Genomic DNA, 14,419 nt, shown 5'->3' with positions numbered 1-14,419 from the left:
TATAGACACCAGGCAGGGAAGGAGGGGGATGGGCATACATATACTCTGTAAGCTCAACCGGACCAGGTTGGCGCCCAAAGTGATTCATCATCTCCATCAACCAATTGCTATACGCAAATGGATCGGATGAAGAACCTGGAATATCCATAAAGAACCTGCAAACAAACATCATCATGTACATCATGTACATTCTCTTGACTCACACATTGTCATTACACAAGTCAATTGCCTGCAAACCATGAAATCTGAAACGCCGCAGTTTTCTGTCTGCAGAAACGCGTGTATACACCCGACAAAAAACGCGTGTATACACCCGGCAAAAAACGCGTGTATATGCGCGTGAAAAAACTCTGCAGACAGGTTACACGCGCTTCTACACGCGTTCTTACACGCGACCTGCAAAAAAAATTTCTCGAAAAGACCGACCCCCCGACAAAGACAGAATGTCCTTATAAAAGGACCAGCCATTGTCGCCCCTGTCAGGATGCAGCAACCCAATCGTGTGCAAAAAGACAAACCCAAAGAGCAAAGAGCAAAGTAAACAAATCCGACAAAAGAGACAAGGCACAGGACAAAGTGACTCACCTCTGAAAAAGTGAGTCCTCTCTGCTCCTTCTCTGCTCCCTCCTTCTCCCGTGTGTGTGCTCCTTTCTCTGCTTCCTCCTTGCTGTTGGAAGAGGCGAAAACAGGCGAAAACGCATGCACTGTTGATTTCTAAGTTCAAAATCTATATTTGGGGAAGGCGGGCTATTTTTAGTTTAAATACGCCGCCGTGTTTATGTTCGCGTTTATGAACACAGGTATATTCGCGTGTAAATGATTTTAGCTGCGTTTATACACGCGTTTTGCAGAAATTAGCCGCGTGAATACACGCGTTTTTTAGGAATTACCCGCGTTTATACACGCAAGTTTTAGGAGATAGCCGCGTGAATACACGCGATTTTGTGCTTTCATTAAAAATATATAATGAGTTTGTGTTTTCTGGTTTGTACACAGGATGTCATCAACCTCTTCAAGCAGTTCTGGGGAAGATGAGACAATGGGTCATCGTAATCGCGATGTGTGGTTGGGACAACGGATCAAATGTATGTGTAATCGATGTCAAGGATGCATTGTACGAGCACGTCGAATTACCTTGAATCACATCTCCATGTATGGAGAATGGAATCAAACAGGTTTAGAGGTGAGTAGATGTAAATTGATGGTATTCAAATGACTCATGGTATCCAAATTAAATTAATAGAGTTGTAACATATAATTTGATAAATTGAAGCAGGATGCAGTACCACACTCTAACATGGTACCCTACGCGCGACGAGAGCACGTAAAGCGTCGACGAGATGATGCTGGAGCTTCGAGATCTATTGTCAGAGATGAGTTTGAAAGGGACGACAATAGCCCTGCATGTGGAGAATTCCCGCAGACACTCCTGCTTGGAAGCATATTGAAGATGAGTGGCCCAGCTTTAAAACAGAGCCCAGAAACTTGAGACTTGGCCTGGGTATGGATGGAGTGAATCCATTTGGTTTCAAAAGCACCGCATACAGCGTGTGGCCAGTTGTGCTGGTGAATTATAACCTTCCACCATCAATGGCGATCAAGAAGGGACATCTTATGTTATCCCTTCTAATTCCAGGGAAACATAAAGTCAAGCATATGGATGTTTATCTTGAACCACTGATTGATGAGTTGGAGGAATTATGGAGAGGTGTTGCGGTGGTGGACATTAGTAGGCCTCCCTCCTCTCGACACTTCGACTTAAAAGCAGTGTTGATGTGGACAATGCATGACTTTCCAGGATACAGCGATTGTTCTGGTAAGAATTCTAATTACCTCCCTACTCTATTACTATTGGCTATATATATTAATTAGACGGTTTGACTTTATTATTCTAACTTTTATTTATATTTTAACAGGTTTGAAAACATCGGGTAAACATGCATGTCCTGTTTGTGGCCCTTCGTTAGTACATGAGTATGCTGATGATTTGTGTAAGACTATATTCGATAATCATCATCGATTTCTCCCCTCATATCATCCTAAATATGTTGCTAGTAAGAGTAACATTCCTCCACAAACACTTCGTGCAAAAGATTGGAAGCGTATTTGGGAGTCAACTATTCTTCCTCCAGATGGCATGAACAGGTATAGTGATGTTTTTTCAATCTTGTTTTGTGTAGTCTCTAATTGGATTAAAGGTGACATAGAGCAATCCCTTGTGCAGGTACTCCATTTTTTTCCGGCTGCCATATTGGACCCATCTTAAGATCAACCATCTTCTTGATCCCATGCACATCTTCAAGAATGTGGGATCTGGTATTTGGGAACATATTACTGGTAAACGAGACAATGTTAGCGTACGTGAGGACTTGCGGGTCGCAGGACGTATGCGTCAAGCTTGGCCACGAGAGGTGGGTGGGCACGTTCGTCTTCCGCCTGCACCATGGATTATATCAAAGAAAGAGGAGAAGCAGGTAAAGCAGGCCATCACCACTTTGCGTACTCCCACTGGATGCATGAGATCATTGAAGGGAGCCTTTACAACCACTAAGAAAAGAGGCGTTGAGCAACTATATGGGTTGAAGTCCCACGATTGGCACAAGATGCTTCAAGTAAGTGTTTTCCAAGTCTTGTACGTACGTTGAAATTAAATTTTGTAATGCCATAAACCATAAATGTGCTCTTATGTGCCAGTTCATACTACCTACTAGCATCGACCATTGTGCGAATAAGAGTTTGAAAAAATGTATTTATAAGATGGGCGAGCTTGTGAGGTATGTAAAACCCATGCTCAGATCACCCTTCATTATACCTTGCAAAATGAACGTGCATGAGGTATAACGTACTATTTATTTATTTTTCAGATATGTTAGTTCCAAAGCAATTGATCCAGCCACGTTGGATGATGCGCGTGTTATGGCAGTGGAGGTGGTTTGTTTGGTAGAGGAGACTTTTCCGCGAACCATTCTCACAAGTCAACTACATCTCATTGTGCATTTAGTGGACGAAATTGCTTTATGTGGTACTGTGCATGCACGTTGGATGTTCTTCCTAGAGCGCTTCATGAAGACCTTAAAAGACTTTGTGAGGCAAAGTGCAAGGCCTGAAGGAAGCATGGCCGAGGGTTGGTTGATACAAGAGTCTCTTGTATATATTTCAGAATTTCTTGGTCAGGTGGACAGCTCTTTGCCACGACTATGGAGCAATGAAGAGGACTTGAGGATGACCTCTATTGTGCCTCAAGGAAAAGGACAGAGTAAAGTAATTGACAGAACATTGATTGATGATCTCAATTTCACTTGTATCCTTAATAGTGATGTGATGAGCAGATGGGTTACAAGATATGAGGATGCAAAGACAAAAAGGCAAGCAAAAAGAGCTCTCTTTCGGAGGCAACATGGCTCTCGGAAGGCGTACCCTAAGCATCTAGCAACACTTCCGAATGATATCCATGTTGATTGGTTGCATGAGGAAATGGAGAGAGCAGAGAGCGACGAGGGGCTGCATATCACGGCGGAAGAATGGGAGTATGCACGAGGATGCATGTCAAAGGTACATAGAACTAATGTTTTGCATTAGTTGTAAGTGATTTGCTTTTAATATTTATTCACATTGCTTACACAAATATTGCTTCTATTTTGGTCCAGTGCACTATGTTCAATGCTATATGGTGTGAAGGCAAGCATTTTCGAACACAAAGAATTGATGAAAAGAGAAATACACAAGATTGCGGTGTCATTAGTAGCTTTGAGGGAGCTAATGGAAAAATGGATGATTATTGTGGCATAATCCAAGACATATTTAGGCTTGACTTTCGTCGCTTCTTTGTGTATGTTTTGGATGTCAAATGGCAAATGAACGTGGTGGAAAAAGGGCCTGATGCAACGATAAAACGCCATGCAAGTGGATATGTAACTATTGACTCTACAAAGTTCTGGCAAACAAAGAAAAATAGGCTCGTATTGCCACAACAATGTGAGCAGGTATGCATTTTTTTACTAATGTGTTTCATGTACATATATATCTAAGCTCGCGTTCCCCTTGACTTTTGATATGCTAATTAATTACTGTACTGTGTGTATTTGAGTAGGTTATCTATCTACCAATGGTGCATGACATCAAATGGTGGTACGTCATCCCTATTGCACCACGTTCCAAAGTGATGTATAATACATTCACTGATATGGAGCATATGGAGGATGTAACAAGCCGCAATGAAGATGACGTCGAACATGCCATTGAAGATGTTGTGATCGATGATCAAGAAATAAGAGATGATCGTGACAATGAGGATGAGCATGCCATTTCTCATGATCATGAGAATGACCCTACCATTGAGGATGATGGTGATGCTGATGAGGATGATCAGGACATCGATACCATTATCAATGGAGTACAGAATATCGATAGTGGAATAAATTTAATCGTAGCCTTACCAATTGATCAAATGGATATTGATGTTGATCGTTTGACAAGGATGGATCTTATTGAAGATGAGATCGAACCCTAACCAATCCGTCACTGTATGTTCTAAATTGATGACATTTCTATCATCTCATATGCATGATTTATTTTGAATATATTTCATTGTTGTAAATGCATGTAGTGGGATTGTGTAATGATGTATACTGTAATGTACTATGAGATGGTTTAAGGAAAATAGTTTTTAATTTTGTTAAGGAATTCAGTTTTTTTTCAGTTTTTCTCTGCCATGCGTGTATTAATCCGTGTACAGTAGCGTGTATTTATCCGTGTATAATAGCGAGTATTACCCCGTAAATATTATCGTGTATTTATGCGTGTATTACTGCATGTATATAAACGCGTTTATACACGCGTTGATAAATGCAAATATACACGCGAACTTAAATGCTAAAATACACGCGCCCGATTCTATTCAAATACAAGCGCGACCATACACGCGTTCGTAATTTATCGCGTGTATGAAACGCGTGTATGGCAGCATTGTCTTGTAGTGAAGTAGGTCTCTTTTTGGAATAATTGGTTTTGTTGATGTGTATGGAACACAGTTAGATGGATGCATTCTTGCTCTACCACATGGTAGAGCTAGACCTCAAAGCTTTCTATCTCTATGACTCTAGCTCCACGACATGGTAGAGCTAGACCTGAAATGCAATTCTAGCTCCAGCACATGGTAGAGCTAGACCTCAAAGCATTCTATCTCTACAATGTGGTTTAGGTAGAATACAGCTCTACCACAGTTACATTCAACCTCAGCCGGTTACATTCATTGAAGTCTAGCTCTACCACATGGTAGAGCTATAAGAATGCATTCTAGCTCCACCACATGGTAGAGCTAGATTTCAAAGCATTCTGGTCAATACATTTATTAATCTTGCTCTGCCACCTGGTAGAGATAATATCCATTGAAAAACCAGCACTAGAATACTTTAAAGTCCAGCTAGAATGCATTTATCTAGCTCTACCATGTGGTAGAGCAAGACTAATAAATGTATAATTGAGAGCTCTAAGATGGAGTAATTAAGATAGAATTCCTTGAGGTCTAGCTCTACCATGTAGTGGAGCTAGAATTTCAGTTGAGGTCTAGCTCTACCATGTGGTGGAGCTAGAATCGTAGAGGTAGAAAGCTTTGAGGTCTAGCTCTACCACAGTTACATTCAACCTCATCCGGTTACATTCATTGAAGTCTAGATCTACCACATGGTAGAGCTAGAAGAATGCATTCTAGCTCCACCACATGGTAGAGCTGGACTTCAAAGCATTCTAGCTCTACGATGTAGTCTAGATAGAATACAGCTCTACCACATGGTAGAGCTAGACCTCAAATGCAATTCTAGCTCCACCACATGGTAGAGCTAGATCTCAAAGCAGTCTAGCTCTACGTGTGGTCTAGGTTGGATACAGCTCTACCATGTGGTAGAGCTGGACCTCAAATGCAATTATAGCTCCTTGGTCCTTGTCATGTGAAGTAGGTCTCTTCTTGGAGTAATTGGTTTTGTTGATGTGTATGGAACACAGCTAGATCGATGCATTCTTGCTCTACCACAAGGTAGAGCTAGACCTCAAAGCTTTCTACCTCTACGATTCTAGCTCTACCACATGGTAGAGCTAGACATGGTAGAGCTAGACCTCAAAGCTTTCTACCTCTACGATTCTAGCTCCACCACATGGTAGAGCTAGACCTCAAATGTAATAATAGCTCCACCACATGGTAGAACTAGACCTCAAAGCATTCTATCTCTATAATGTGGTTTACCACTGTTACATTCAACCTTAGCCGCCGGTACATTCATTGAAGTCTAGTTCTACCACATGGTAGAGCTAGAAGAATGCATTCTAGCTCCACCACATGGTGGAGCTGGACCTAAAGCATTCTAGCTCTACGATGTGGTCTAGGCAGAATACAGCTCTACCACGTGGTAGAGCTAGATCAAATGCAATTCTAGCTCCTTGATTCTTGTCATGAGAAGTAGGTCTCTTCTTGGAGTAATTGGTTTTGTTGATGTGTATGGAACACAGCTAGATCGATGCATTCTTGCTCTGCTACATGGTAGATCTAGCCCTCAAAGCTTTCTACCTCTATGATTCTAGCTCTACCACATGGTAGAGCTAGACCTCAAATGCAATACTCGCTCCACCACATGGTAGAGCTAGACCTCAAAGCATTCTATCTCTACAGTAAGGTTTAGGTAGAATGCAGCTCTACCACAGTTACATTCAAGCTCAGCCGGTTACATTCATTGAAGTCTAGCTCTACCACATGGTAGAGCTAGAAGAATGCATTCTAGCTCCACCACATGGTAGAGCTAGATTTCAAAGCATTCTGGTCTCAATACATTTTTTAATCTTGCTCTGCCACCTGGTAGAGATAATATCCATTGAAAAACCAGCACTAGAATACTTTAAAGTCCAGCTAGAATGCATTTATCTAGCTCTACCATGTGGTAGAGCAAGACTAACAAATGTATTGAGATCTCCAAGATGGAAATACTCTTCATCTCCTCCACAGTGTTTTCATGGATATATATTGTGATTTTTGAATATGATATTGTAAGTTTTTTTTAAAGTGTAAGAATACAATAACTATAATTAACAATTGTGGTTTTTGTTGTAGGTGAAAGATGTCTCAGAAAAGAAAAGTGGTGGAAGTTCCAGACAGTGTTAACTTTGCCTCTGCTGATCGACGACGACAGTGGTACTTAGATATTTGGGGTCTTCAGGGTTCACAATTTAACAAAATTCATCTATTTGTTGCTAGTGATGTGGGCGTGGATACTTTTGAGGATCTAGGACCAATGACTCTATCTTATATTTCTGTAGTTGATTCTCATCCCGATATTGAATGCATAAATATTGGGGTACCTGGGATCCATGAGTATCAACTAGATCCCAAGGCATTCATTATTGAACGAATAGTAAGAGATAAACAAGATACTATGTTCTCTCGAGGGTGGAAGTTAGATTGTGCAAGTCAAGAAATAACTCTTGAAGAGTTGCAAGCTTCCATTGCTTATTGTGTGAAAGGCAAACAAAAAAAAGAGAAAACGCCCTCTAAAAATCCAGTTCAAAAAAAGGCAAAAAGCAGTACAGGTATTATGGATGTAGATGAAGCAGTTCTTAAATCTACAATAGAGAAAACAGGCTTGGAAAATTCAACAAAAATAAGATTTGTGGATCCCAAAGTTTTGGAAAATGAGGTGCAAAAGGCACAAAAGAGTGATACAGGGGGTATGGAAAAATACTCTAAGTATTTTCCATTCAAGTACAAAGAGTATGAGATCCCTGTAGATCAATGCTGGCTAGCTCCTGATCACTATAACTCCCGTCAAATAGAACCTCACCGTGTGGATGAATGCGTGTTATTTTTTGGTGCAAGTGCAAACAGGCCAGGAGCGTGTGCATACTTGATGCCTGTAAAGAATGCTGGCAAGAAGAAAGGAATTCCAATGAAACTAAGTGAGGTAACAGAGGAGAAACTCACTGAGTATTCATATTGGATTATTGATGGCCAACATTCCATCTATGCTGCAAAATTCTTACGGTATCAAGAAATGGAAAAAGATGGTCGTGCTCAAGATCTGATACAAGTGTATGAAAAAAGGAAGGCTCGAATTGTTGTAGATCCAGAGCCACAAGTTGCGACGGCCATATCTGCTATAGCTAATGAAGAGGCCCAATCATTATATGTCAAACAACCATACTATGATGTCTTGCAGCACTTGAGGAGTCAGTGGATCTTCAATAATTCTCCGTCAAGGCCACCATCTGGAGTAACAGAGGGCTCATCATCTCGTGTAGACTGGGATGTATGTCCATATCCCTTGCTCTCTTATAATTATAAGTTTTGAAAAAAATACTTGATTTTGATCTTTTTTTCTTTTATTTCTTTGCAGAAATTTTTACGAATGGCTAGAATTACGGTGGGAGCATCCTTCATTTCAAAGCAGTCTCACATGGTCATTTACTCTGATGAAGTTTTCAAAGGCTGGCTTGAAATCATGGAGAAGCAAAACAAGAAACCAACTGCCACAGTTTTCAGATGTCTTGCTGGGCTAGATGAACAAGAAGTCAAACAAATACAATCAGAAATCAGGTCTGGAAAAATTGTTCTTTCAAAGGGTACTAAGGATGTAGATGTGATTGACATGCCAGAGCGTATCAAGCAGCTCAAGCAAGATAAAATTATTCAAGATGCATTGCTTGTAGAGTTCAACACTCTGAACAAGGACAAACAATGTCAAGATTGGTCAGAATTGACTATCACCTATAGCATCAATGAGGTTGTATACTCAGTTCTTTTGAAGTTATGTGATGTGTATATAAAGTCAAAGCTACAGGTTGGATCAAAGAAGATTGATTTTCCAATAGAAGCAAGGCAATATGTGGAGTGGAATATCAGCCTTAGCAAAGAAAGTTCAACCTTGTCCTTGGATCTTCCTTGGTGTATTTATGCTGTGAGTCTTCCATTCGACGGGAGTTACTACTTGAAGCGCCACCTCAACAATCCAATTTCCATTGGGTTATGTGTTCTGGATAACACTGAAGATTTGGAAAGAAATATGCATTGGGATGTGGAATCATTTTGCAATCTTTTGAACGGCATTATGATTATTACAGCAGCTGGTAGATCTTTGCCATCCCAATATGTGTTGCTTACCTTTCTAAATATTACAGATTTTATTCACTTGCAAAATGCTTTAAAAAATTTGAGTGGCATAGCAAAGGAACAGTATAATGGGGCATTGCATTTTCGACGTGACAACCGATGCATTGGTGCAATAGAGTTCTTCACATCCTTAGTGTTTTTCAGCAAGGGAGATGCCTTTCAAGGACTAGCAGATGTTCCTGATCCAGGTACACAAGCGACAATATTGGATACTGGACTTCTCGATATAGATAATGAAGATGTTAAAACTATCCCAGACATTGAGTTTCTAAGAATCAAGAAGAATCTTTTGATCAAGCAATGTATTCGAAAGTATTGCAGAGAAGGCTGCAAGCTTGTTGATCTTTTCAGTAATGGCTACATCATCGAGCTAGGGCTAGCACTAAATAAGGAAGTGATTTGCCTAGTGGAGAGTATTGAAGATCAAAGAAAGATGGGAACAAGGCTTCTTGACTTTGCAAAGTCAAGAAATGAGCAACCAGTACCGCCTATTTCTAACAATCCAAGGAATACCACTGAAAGATCGAGCCATGGTGAAGTTCGTTCAGCTCGAGATTTTTTGGATTTTGAAGACAGTATGTAACTTCTTAATGGGCTTTCCTTGTATCTTCAATACTTTGATTTGGTGATGTTTTGACTTGTTATATCCTTGGTTCATTTTTTAGTAGTATTTTTGTAGCTCTCTCCAAATTGGGCTTTGGAATCTAGAATCACCAAGTTATGGATCCTAACATGTTCATTGACAAATTCACTTTTTACATAACCAATTGGTGAATTTGGAAAGCCTACTTAGTGGTCGCACAATGGCCAGTTGGTGAATCTGAAAATCTTGCTTATAAATCTAAGATGATAGAGCTAGAGATCCTCTCATTTACTTCAATCCTATCCTGTGGTAGATCTAGATTTCAATAGGTCTACAATTTGGTGGAGCTAGCTACCTCTTCAAAGTGGTGGACCAAGAATCCATTAAAGTCTAGCTACCTCTTCAAAGTGGTGGAGCTAGGCCAATGCACCCCCCCCAAAGACAGTTTTTGCAGAGCATCCATTTAAGACTAGCTCTACCATATGGTTGAGCTAGGCCAATGCATTTCTAGCTCCACCAGAGCTAGTTCAAATGCAATTCTAGCTCCTTGGTTCTTGTCACGTGCGATGAGCTAGAACCCATTGAAGTCTAGACCTAGAACCTATGGAAGTCTACTGGCTCCACCCATAAAGAAGCTATCTTGATCCCCAACTCAACCACGTGGTAAAGCAAGACTTATAAATTTCAGCTCTACCATATGGAAAATCAAAAACATCTAAAATTTTAGCTTTACCATATAGTTGAGTGGTTTTGTGTTTCTCACCTCCACCTACTCTTGGAGCTCAAGAGTGGATCAAGAGTGGATCTCAAGGGCTACTTCCAACAAGAGCTCCCTTGCAAACTGGCTCTACCAAACAGTAGAGCTAGAATAATGGGTGTATTTGGAAATCCATTTTAAACCCTCCAATTCTAGAGTGAGCAACTAGAATTTATAATTGGTATCCAAACATGATTTTCTTTTAGATTACACCAATAAACATGTGTTAAGAGTGAGTGTTACAATTGTAAATTCTTTTAGTTTGAAAGATTGTTGAGTCAATGTTACTTTTTTTTCTTTTAGATCCCGAAATTGAGATAGTAGCACCAAGTGAAGTAGCTACGGCGGAATGCCACAATCAAACTGTGGATGAGAGCTTCTCCCACACATTCAGTGATGTCCATCCAGAAGGTTTAAAGACAAATGCTGACAATGAGATTGGGGTACCTAAATCTCCAACAAATGAAGCAATGGGTGAGAGTTTCCAGCCTGAAGAAGAAGTACCAAGAAGTGCCGACACTGCTATCTCCAAGAAATCTGTGTTGACAATTGTGTTGGACCTGAATGGTCTACTACTACTGACACGTTGTCAACAACAACCATCTTCAATACATGAAACTATTCAAATGGATTCAAAACGATATATTGTACTAAGGCCAGGATGTATCCAATTCTTGAAGATTTTATTAAAAAATATTAATGTTGGGATCTGGTCAACAGCGACGACAGAGAGTAATGTTCTTCAAATATTGAGAACATTACAAGACAGAGCAGGAGAGATATTTCCTTTTTTTGTAGTTTGGGCTCAAGAGGCTTGCGAGAAGGATAAAAGTGGTAAAATAGCTAGACCTGATAATCCAACAGTTCAGGCAATGTTCAAGCCATTGTCAAAAATTGCTTCATGTTTTGATTGTGATGCTCGTAGAACGGTTCTTATTGATGACTCTCCATACAAGGGATGTGCTTCTCCTGATAATAATTGTATATATCCTGCAAAGTTTGACGAAGAAAGGATGGTCGACAATATTCTCATTGATGAGCTGCTCCCTTACTTATTGCAGCTTGATGAGAGTGAAGATGTGCGTGAGATCATTGGCTCTAATCGCTATCTACGGACAACCTCCAGTATCCAATGAAAATGAATACAGAGGTGTGGTAGATTTTTGGAGAAAGCGCAATTTAAATTGGTCACAGAAGACAATCTACACTGATAGGCTACCACTATCAGAGATTATACAGAAGTATGTCAACAATCAAGAGGTATTAGCGAGACAATATGAAAACAAAAGAGAAGAGATAATAGAAATTATGGCAAAAGAACGAGTCAGTATTGCTAGCATGAGGGGACCACAAGTGATTTCTCTAGCTAGAAAATTGGGTTCTACCACAACACAGTTGAAGGCAGCCAATGCAAGGGCTTTCATAAACAAGGTGTTAAATGAGTACAATCTTCTCCAACGTGATAGAAATAACTAAGGTACTATCCAACATAAATGATAATTATAACTAAATACATGATTTTATACAACAATTGTGTATTCACAATGAAGAAACTTAATTTATGATGGTTTCTTGCAGATTTATTTCAAGGATATTGTTCCAAGGAGTATTCACTTAAAGAAGCCATTTGTCACCAAGGATTGTATTTTTTTTGGAGGAATTTTATCTTTTTGCAATCATGAATTGACAAGAAATTTTGTCTTGTTTTTAAAGTAGTGGCAAATGTATTACTCTTCAAATAATTTTATAAATGTTGGAGTGCACTCTACTATAAGGGGCCTCCTAATTTGAAAATGTATGGAAGCTTGATCTTTGTCTTATGATTTTAATTCCTACATATATGGACTATGGTAGAGCTAGATCAATGCCTTCTAGCTCCACCTCATGGTAGAGCTAGACTTCAAAGCATTCTACCTCCACGACATGGTAGAGCTAGACTTGAAAGCGTTCTAGCTCTACCATATGGTAGAGCTAGATCAAAGCATTCTACCTCCACGACATGGTAGAGCTAGCTCTACCATATGGTAGAGCTAGATCAATGCATTCTAGCTCTTCCACGTCACCACACATGGTTGAGTTGGACTTCCAACCATTCTAGTTCTACCATGGAGTCTATCTAAAATATTTTGATACAGCTCTACCACGTGCTAGAGCTGGACTTCAAATATTATTTCTAATTTTGCCATGGGATCGAGCTAGAATACTTTGATATAGCTCTATCACATGGTAGAACTAGATTTAAAAATATTCTAGCCCTACCACATGGTTGAGCTAGAACAGTGCATTCTAGCTCTACCACGTGGTTGATCTAGATCAATGCATTCTAATTTCACCACATTTTGATACCTGCTAGCACATTTTGTCGCGTCTTTTTAGAATCAAATGGAAAGAGTCTTTGCATCTTGAGTCATTTTGTAATGCAACTAAAGTCAACATTTTAGAACAGTATATAGTTTAATGTTAGCGTGCATAGTCACATTTGTTTTGTAATTGTTTAAAATCTATCTTTGCATAAAAGTAGTTGTAACATGCCTTCCCCCACATGCACACCTTTATCATTAAGCATGCTCATTTTTTTCCAAGTCATGTGATTGATTCTAATTGGCAGAGGCGACTTCTTCGTCACAGAGCATTAGTACGTCACATGTCCAAGAAAATCCAGAGTGTACGAAGACAGTTGGTTCAGCGCCGTCTTGACCGTCTACGGGAAATTGATGCAAGGTTGCGCTTTGTGCATCCCTCCGAGGGGGTTATCATACTGACATGGTATTCGTCAGACCCAATATGCGTACCCCTACGCAAAGAGGATGATAGGAGGGCTATTATTCTAAACCTTAATGGTTTGTTGTGCCATGTTGTCGAAACCCAATATGATGAGAAGGATCCTCCTTATAGCAACGAGTTGGTAAAATATCCAATTAACCAATATCGTTATGTCCTATGTCACAAGGATGCACATGAGTTCTTAGATTGGTGTATTCAATTCTTTAGTGTTTTTATTTGGAGCGCATGTAGGAGAACTAAGCTCTCTGGAATAATTGACACAGTATTTCCACAACAAAAGCCCAAGTTTGCAGGTGTTCTCTCACAAGAGCATTGTTCAAAATCCACATGGGTTGTGCAGAATAGACAAGTTTTCTTTAAAAAGCTTGAGACCTTTTGGGGTCTCCATCCTTTGTACAACAAGAAAAATACATTGATAATTGATGATAGCTACTATAAGGTGTTTAAGAATGAACGAGGAACCTGGTTAATAGTCCGAGAATTATACCATCAACCTTCCAAGGAAAGGTATAGTTTTTTGACAGAAGATTTAAGAAATTGGTTGTTTTTATGGCTACAGAATGAAGATCGGCAAGAGTATACATGGGATAATGCCTTTGAAGAAAAACCTAACCAATTCTCAGATGATGTGATGAAGAAATGGCTTGAAGAAGAGAAATTGGAAGTAGAGAATAGGAAAAAGGCAGAGGTGTGGAAGCAACAGCAGGAGGCTGATGCTGAGGCAGAGAGACAGGAACAACTTGAAATTCAAAGAAAGCAAAGAGAGGAGGCTGAAGCTGAGGCAGAGAGGCAAGCAGAGAGTACAAATCAAGCAAAGCAACAAGAGGAGGCATCATGAAAGTAATACACCACCATGAAGCTCATTTTGTTTGTCCCTAATATAATCAAATGTAGAGGATGCAAGTATTTTGGCCTTTTTTTAATGTAATAAAAAGCCATATATTGAAATATGATATTGTAATCAGGCCTCTTATGGAGCATACTGTTTAAATGTTTGCCTTTGCAAAGCATTGAACAAATTCTAGCACAAGCAATAAATTCATGTTCATTTACAATGTCTTATTATAATTGAGTCATAAATGGAGTGCATCCTTCTCTAAGGGGACTCCTTTTATCCTTTTATCTTTTGGTCAAAGTTTGCAAATTA

General features: G+C 39.7%; 1 protein-coding gene across 1 annotated transcript; it reads left to right on the top strand.

The window, feature by feature from the left end:
* Positions 1–2,288: 2,288 nt before the first annotated feature.
* On the top strand, positions 2,289–10,649 carry LOC147618246 (uncharacterized). Its single transcript, XM_086775217.1, has 4 exons — positions 2,289–2,612; positions 2,695–2,774; positions 2,865–3,022; positions 10,645–10,649. Exons 1-4 carry the CDS (start codon positions 2,289–2,291, stop codon positions 10,647–10,649), a joined length of 567 nt encoding a protein of 188 aa, XP_086631343.1.
* The last annotated feature ends 3,770 nt before the right edge of the window (positions 10,650–14,419 follow it).

This window comes from Cibotium barometz, chromosome 35, assembly GCF_041138505.1.
Source record: "Cibotium barometz isolate CiBa-2024 chromosome 35, ASM4113850v1, whole genome shotgun sequence".
NCBI lineage: Eukaryota > Viridiplantae > Streptophyta > Polypodiopsida > Cyatheales > Cibotiaceae > Cibotium > Cibotium barometz.
This window is presented reverse-complemented; position numbering and strand designations above follow the sequence as displayed.